The 7,687-nt window shown below is 50.6% G+C and overlaps 1 protein-coding gene across 1 annotated transcript; it reads right to left on the reverse strand.

Moving 5' to 3' along the window:
* Positions 1-2,132: 2,132 nt before the first annotated feature.
* Positions 2,133-6,836, reverse strand: Tshz1 (teashirt zinc finger homeobox 1). The gene has a single exon (XM_005356324.2). The coding sequence runs from the start codon at positions 6,834-6,836 to the stop codon at positions 3,492-3,494; it is 3,345 nt and encodes a 1,114-aa protein (XP_005356381.1). The 3' UTR covers positions 2,133-3,491.
* Positions 6,837-7,687: the final 851 nt, after the last annotated feature.

A 7,687-nucleotide genomic window follows, 5' to 3' on the forward strand; every position in this document is an offset into this window, starting at 1 on the left:
AGAGAGAGAGAGAGAGAGAGAGAGAGAGAGAGAGAGAGAGAGAAGGTCAGAGGACAAACTTGGCTCCTGTTCTTCCTGCACAATCCACTTGTTTGTTAAGACAGGATCTCTCATTGGGCAGGAAATCATCAAGCAGGCTAGGATGGGTGGCTGATGAGCTGAGGATCTACCTGCCTTTCCCTCCTCTCCTGCTCTGGGATAGAAGGGTGTGCTCACCGCACCTGACTTGGCTCACCTGGCGCTAAGGAGCCAACTCAGGCACTCTGCTAACAGCAAACGCTCTATCAGCTGAGCTCTCTCCCCGGCCCTCTATCTCTGTTTCTGTCTGTCCAAGTTGAGTGTCTGTGTCACTGGGCGCCGGCTGCACAGGTCCAGGTGTAAACTCAATGCCAACATCATTCTGCTATTTCCCAGATCCAGCAGAGGATAAAGTCACTGAAGCTTGTGACCTGCTACAGCCACAGCTGGAGGTGGCTGGAAGGATGCTAAGCTGTCTACTCACTACCACTGCTCTGGTAGCTGCCTAGCAACCCAAGCAAGTCATCTCTCCATTTTCTAGGGCAATGCTCTATCTTAACACCCTGATGACAAAACAAAACACAAACAAACAAAACACTTCCTTGGCCTTGCAAAGAGTTTTTCACCATTGGTCTGTCCTTTGGATACCACAATTCAGGGGCTCCAAGTCCAACTTCTGTCCATGACAAGCCATGTGACGAGGATAAACACCTGCCCATTGCTATGATGGGGATCCAGGTCTGCAAACTGGGCAGGGAGGGACCTGGTCCAGAGCTGTGCGGAAGGAATGAGTTCAAAGTGCAACCCTAGGTCTGGCGCTGGAGAAGCCCTCAGCAATGTCACCTGGGGTCACCGTCTTCATGGTGTTGAGATTGCCTCCACCCACCAACTGGGGAATTGGAATGAGGATAAACGAGCCGAGGCATTACAAAGAAAAAGACATTAAGAAATCGGGAAATTTGTATCTGTCCCTTGGTGATCAGAACTCAAGCCGCAAGTGACCTTGAGGCCATAGGACTGTGCTCCTGGGCTTCTTCCTTAGAACTGCCCTCTTCCATTGCACTGCGGCTTTACGGTTCACGCTGCGAGGGTGAAATGTCTGCGGATCTACCATCCAAACGTGGGTGTGCAAGGACCATGCCAAAGGCTTGATGGCTCTTCCACTCTGTCACCCCTCCAGGCATGGAACTCATGTGTCTAATAGCTGAAGCTCTAAAGGACAAGGCTATTTAGCAATGGAAAGGGACAGAAGAACACAGCAAGCATCCCTGTGCACACGACTGGCCAGGCCACCCTGTGCCATTAGCAGAAAGAGATAGAGGCTTGCATCTTGGAGCCAGTCAGGGAGTCATCAAAACACCATGACTGCTTAGACACCTCTGAACATAGCATGGGTTCTTGCCTTTCTTGGGATATAATTCTATGAAAATTTAAGCAAATGGTAAAAATCAAAACAAAGGCCAACTACATGTTACTAAGTGTTCTGAAGGAAGAGACCGGAGGTCTCAGTGTCCTTGGTTGCTGAAAATGGGCCAGGAAAATAACTTCAGGAATCTAGGCGTAGAGTCAGGACATCTCAGGACCAGTGCTGGGCATTCTCGGTGGAGCCGTCAGGTGCCTAAGAAATGACAAAAGCAAGACTCTCCCCCATGACTGAATGGAAAAACAGCCAGGCGATAATAATCAAAAGGCAGTTTTCAAAGCTCACAAACCAGTTTTTTTTTTTCTTTGCAGCAAAATTCATTGTGAGATCCGCAGGGCCTGAGCTGCACTGAGGCCTTGCCTACTGCAGGGCCACGAAGCCCAAGCACACAAGAGGCCTATGACAGCTTCTAACAGTATGGAAGAGTTGTCTGAAAAAAATCACCACAGTCGTCCAGGGACCAAGTGGCCATCACTGAAGGACTGGACTCTGGGAATCCTTGACCACCACTGCAGGTACCAATGTTATTATCATTTTTAAACATTCAGTACTTCTCATCTGACTGAAGTATGTCTGCACACAAATCATGGAATGTGTCGGAGTAAAATTTTTGTTGGTTGATTGCATACGCCACACCTCTTGTGGATGGAGAAACATCTCAAAGGGAACATAATGACGACATGACAATCTGTAAATCAAGAACTGCGTGTGGGTTTATTTTACATTTGAGAAAACAGTGGGTTTAATTGTGTGAACCAAAATGGACTGTACAATATTAATGACGGGACATCAAAATGTATAATTAATAGTGCATTGCTTGCTCTGGTTTTATTTATTTATTTTTTGTCTGATAGTTCCTCTGAGTACATGCATCTGAGAAGACGCAGGTGCCAGTAAAATTTCTCTATTTAAATCAAGCTGCAGGAACTAAATTTTATCCAAAAATTGTGGTTTTACATTATATACACAGAAATTTAATATAAAATGACAATATAAAAAGTTAAAAGAGAAAGCATCCAGCCAGAAGGTACAAAGAAAGTTGGAGAGATTAAAATGACATGATGTGTAACATACAGGCATGTGTAAGCTGACTCTGGCGATTTACAAGGAAAGGATCCAACATTTGCCCCATTTTTTTTGTTTTTTTTTTCTGTTTTCTTTTTTTCATTTACCAATGCATCACGCTATAGAAAGGTCAGCCGATACCAAAGCTTACATTTGTAAATAACTATAAACTGCAATATTTTACAGAAAAAAAGAAGAAATAGCATTTTTACACATTTTTTTAAATAATAAGCTTGCATACTTTTTTTGCCAAAAGTGGCATTTTTTCAGCATCCAGAGGGTTTGGGCATAGTGGCAACTGGGGTATACGTTGTCTTTGTTTGGAACATGTAGAGTGTGGCTTCCTAACCCCGTGAGTCCCAGACAGCTCCCTGTCTCCAACCGCTGCATGCATGTCTCTTCACAAACCAGTCCTGCATATAAAAGCTCATTTTTTAATTATTAAATAAGTTTTGTGTCTGACACAGCTTTTGATCTGAATGAGAAGCCTTTAAGCGCCTTTTCCCCCTTCTTTCTTTCTTTTTTTTAATTTTTTTTTTTTTTAAATTTTGAGTGAAAGGCACAGAGATAAAGTCCTCAAAGGGTTAAACCTGACACTACCAGGTCCTGTGACCTTTATTGTCATGGCAACTTCGTAATTTTAGGATGTCTCTTTATCGCTGCTTGTTTGTATCTTTCTTTACCGCTAAACAATGTCTCCGAGCGTGCCCCACTATTTCCTACAAAAGATAGCTTAACAGCAAGAACGGGTGCCGAAAATAAAGGTCAGACTTTGACTCACGGAAGAAAAAAAAAGAAAATAACATGCACAGATCAGACAAAGAGCATATAAATATAACTACAAAATATGTGTAAGAAAACCCAAGTCCAGATGTAGGCAGTTCATCAACAAAGGGAAAGACTGATTTCAGCGGCTCAGGCCAGGCCTAGTGCAGCACGATGAGGCGGTAGTGCAATGTTCCACAGTCTCTCGCATTCCTGGACACTATTGCTTCTCCAGCTCGGTCACGTAGATCAGGTGGTCCTCTGGCGACTTGCCGTGCGTCTTGCTAAGGTGCAGTTTTACTGCGTGTTTGCTCGCGAAAGTTCGGTTGCAGAGCTTGCATTGGAATGTGGAGCCCAGGTCTTCCTCGGCTGACCCCAGCGGGCCCAGAGTCTTGTTGGCGAGCACTTTGGAGACGCTCTGCTGCTCTTGGATCTGACTGAGCGGCAGCTTGGAGAGGTCCTTCAAGCTGAAGCCCAGGTGCGTCTCCAGGTGGCTGATGTAGGTGGAGGCAGTTCGGAACTGAGAGGCACAATCGTTACAAAAGAAAACAGGATGCCCTGTGTCGAGGTTCTTAAGGAACTTCGTTCCCCCTGTCCTCCGCAGCTGGTACTTAACATTGGCCAGCCAGTGACTGATGGTCGTCATGGAGAGGCCTGTGAACTTGGAAATGTGCACCCGCTCCTGAGGACCCAGGTCCGACATGATGTACTTGCCTTCTGCTGTCTCTCGAAGGCTGGAGGCGAACTGGGCCTGGAGGATGAGCAGGTGCTGCGGGTTCCAGTTGGACTGGCGCCCCTTCCTCTTGTGGACAGGCGACAGCTCGTCCAGGGCCTCCTCAAAGCTGCTGCCGTCCGCATCCGACTTCTCCGACACCGTGGAGGGTGTGGAGGACTTGGGAGTCAGACGGCCCGTGAGGTTCTTCACCATGTCTGAGATATCCATGAGGGCGCTCTCCCGCAGAGGAGAGGACACAGCGTCGGCCACGCCGGAGACCAAGGGCTTGTTCTTGGACTTGGTCAGGTCGATGGGCTGGTCACTGTTCTCATAGTAGTAGCGGTCGATGGCATCGGCCTGCTTGGCAGGGGTGGTGGGGTAGACGGGCTTGTCCAGCATGCTGTTGCTGATCTTGTAGAGCATGGCCAGCGGGTCCAGAGAGGGGCTCACAGGCTTGGACACCTTCCCCAGGTGAGTGTTCATGATGGACTGCAGAGCGCTCAGGGGGTTGATGAAGGACGGTTCCGGTGAGTGGTCCGTGATGATACCCAGGTTGTTGCAGCCGTTGGTGACTTTCGCTTTGAGAGGCTCTGTACCATTCGGGGTGTGAGCATCCAAGGAACCCTCCTTTTTGGCTTTCCCAGTTTCTGCATCTGAGCCCTTCTTCTGTGGCTTGCTTCCAGTCTCCTCTGTCTTGGGAAGATCTTTATTCTCCTTTGCCACAGGGGAGGCAGCCTTGACAGGGGAGGCCTTCTCCTTCTCCGCAGGCCTCTCCTCCTTCTTCACGCTGACCTTGCCTGTGACCTTCTCCACTAACTCCTCCATGGCTGACACGTTGCTCTTATGGGGTGGGGGCGTGAGGCTCCCCGGGGAGGGCAGGAGGGCATTGTGCTCTGTGGAGGACAGTGACTTCACACTGCTGGCGTAAGACGGCTGTATCTGCACGCTCTGCACAGCTGACGGCAGCGGCTTCACTGTGCCGGGCAGCTGGTAGGCTGCGTGGATGCTGGGATAGCCACCCCACGAAGGTGCACCATTCTGGGCTTTACTGATAGCTGTGGACACAGTGTTCTCAAGTGACTTTAGGATATCTACACCCCCCTTGGGGCTATCATCCAGGTCTTCCTCACGCAAGTACTGATAGAGGGCGGTGGGTTCGAACTTCTCTGTGGTGTCTTCGGTCTCCTCCTTGATCTTCCTCTCTGCATCCCCAGCGGCTGGAGGAGCTTTCTCTTTCTCCTTCTCTGGCTCCTTCTTTTCTTCTGAGGCTACAGAGCCTGCAGGGGACTCTGGCTGTTTCTTGATGCCGGAGGCAGGCAGCCTGGTGTGAGTGGTCGGGGGTAGGGGGATGGACTGGATCTTCTCTTCTACCACAGGGTCCAGCACCAGCTGTTTTCCTTTCTTGGAGGCAGACGTTGTCACCTTTAAGAAGTGGCCAGTGACCATCATGTGGGCCGTGAGCTGCTGCAAGGTGTCATGGGAGCTGCCACACTCCATGCACTTGAGTATCTGGGCTTTGCGAGCCTCAAACTGCCACGTGTAGCTAGCACCATTCTGGTAGCCATAACGGTTATTGGGTGTGACGTACGGGTTGGCTGTTTTCTGGTCCTTGGATGACTCACTCAGTGCAACCTCAGCGGCCATGCCTGTGGGCTCCGGGGAGCAAGGGGATGCCAGGTCCTGGAGCGCTCGCTTCTTGGTGGACGGGACCAGTTTGGTGATGGCGGGCACGGGCTCTTTCAGAGGCACTTTCTGGTAATGCTTTGTTTTGATCATGTGGACGCTGAGGTCTTGCAGGGACTCAAAGGAGTGTCCGCAGTACATGCACTTCAGCACCTTCTGCGCGTCCTCCTTCCCCTCCATCTCCATCAGCGAGCGCTTCCTGGGCTTGGACCACCGCTTGGTCTTCTCCGAGTCCTTGTCCCTGTTGTCATCTCGGTAGTGGCCCGTCTCGTTCATGTGCACCGTCAGTTCCACCAAGGTGTCATAGGCTGCACTGCAGTCCTTGCACCTGAACTTGCTGGCCCCTGTGAACACCGAGCCGTACAGCTTGTTATTCTGCCGGTAGAGCTGCACCGTGCTGAACAGGCTGGGCTCGGGCAGCAGCCCGTAGGACGAGGTCTGCTGCAGCGTCTTGGCCAGGGCGGCTTGGTGCCAGTCATACCCGGAGCTGCTGTTGTTACTGGTGGTGCTGCTGTGGCTGGTGCTGGTGCTGCAGCTGGTAATGGCCGTGGTGGCTGTGGTACTGGCGGTGCTGGCGGTACTGGTGGGGGGTGTAGGGGTAGGGGTGGAGCTCTCCTTCTGGCTGGCATCGTTATTGCTGGTGGTCGAACCGGACTTCTTTAAATCCAAAGCTAGGCTAGACCAGCAGGACTCTGAGAATAAGTTCGCATACACGGCTTTGATTTGTGCCAAGCTGTCCTGGGGGTAGGAGACACTCTCTGGACACTGTGGCTCCTCCTTCTCCTCTCTGGAGGAGGAGCTTTTGAAATGGGCCAGCTGGTCGCTGTTCTCGCTGAAGGGCGAGCCATAACCAGCATCGTGATTGGTGGCAGTGCTGACTGGGGAATTCTGATAGCTCTGGGCCTCTTTGATCTCTGTCTCCTCGTTGCACACGAATTCGCTCTCCTGAATGTCCAGAGACAGCCCACCATCCTCCACGTGTTCCTCATCTATTTCGGCTGCCTTCAGTTCTTCCTCGGGAACATAAGCTAGGAGACAAAAATGAAGCGCAGTCAGAAGGAGTAAATCATCCTCAAGGACGCAGCCTCCCCAGCAGTTAGGTGTCTTTAAAAAGATGTTTTTCAGCCAGGCTCTCAGACTACAAGGCCACCTCAACGTCAGCTCCATGTGCCTGCCCACTGGACAGCAGCAGGGCAGGAGTAAGGCCACGCTGAGACCATCCCCCACCAAGTGTAGCACAGAAGCACAAACCTCCACACTGCTGTCTCTAACTTCCTTTCTTCCTGTTCCCTCCCTCCCTCCCTCCCTCCCTCCCTCCCTCCCTCCCTCCCTCCCTCCCTCCCTCCCTCCCTCCCTCCCACTTTCCTTCCCTCTCTCCCTTCCTTCCAGACAGGGTCTCAAGTGCCCCAAGCTGGCTTTGAACTCCTGATCCTCTTGCTTCCACCTCCTGCTAGCATTACAGGCATGCAACACCAACAAAACTAGCACCCCCTTCTTAAAGACAGTTCTGCTGAGAGCCTAAGGACAAGCAATGACTTCCACCAAGGTCCTGGGGGGGGGGTCCTCCCTTATGCTATCCTCATGTGACTTGCAAGCCCCTAGTGATTTCTGTAAGTCAAATTTGTTGAAATCAGGAGGGGCCCAGCTCTCTCTTTCGGACAATATATTTTCCAGGCAATATTCTATGGTTTCCATAAATAAAAATTCTCCTTCAAGGCAAGCAGTAAAAATAATATGGTTTTCACTAAAAAACAAATGCTTATCACATTGTGAGTCTGTGGCTAGGGACAAAACACAGTGCTACCTATGAAAGACGGCCGCAGGGTGACCAAGGCCACCGCCACACACCAATACCCAGAGCAGCGTCACACACACAGCAAAGAAAGAAATAAGGCAAACATTCATCATATGGACAGATGTGGTCATCCACCCCACGGAGCACCATCTAGTCCCAGAAAGGAAGACACTGACCCCTGACCCTGCGAAGACATGGGTGAGCCTTGAGGACTGCACGGAGG

Source organism: Microtus ochrogaster, chromosome 18 (assembly GCF_000317375.1).
Source record: "Microtus ochrogaster isolate Prairie Vole_2 chromosome 18, MicOch1.0, whole genome shotgun sequence".
Classification (NCBI taxonomy): domain Eukaryota; kingdom Metazoa; phylum Chordata; class Mammalia; order Rodentia; family Cricetidae; genus Microtus; species Microtus ochrogaster.

Coding starts and splice junctions, on each gene's coding strand:
- Tshz1 (XM_005356324.2), bottom strand. CDS start 6,836: ATGGAGCTGACGTTGAGGTGGCCTTGTAGTCTGAGAGCCTGGCTGAAA.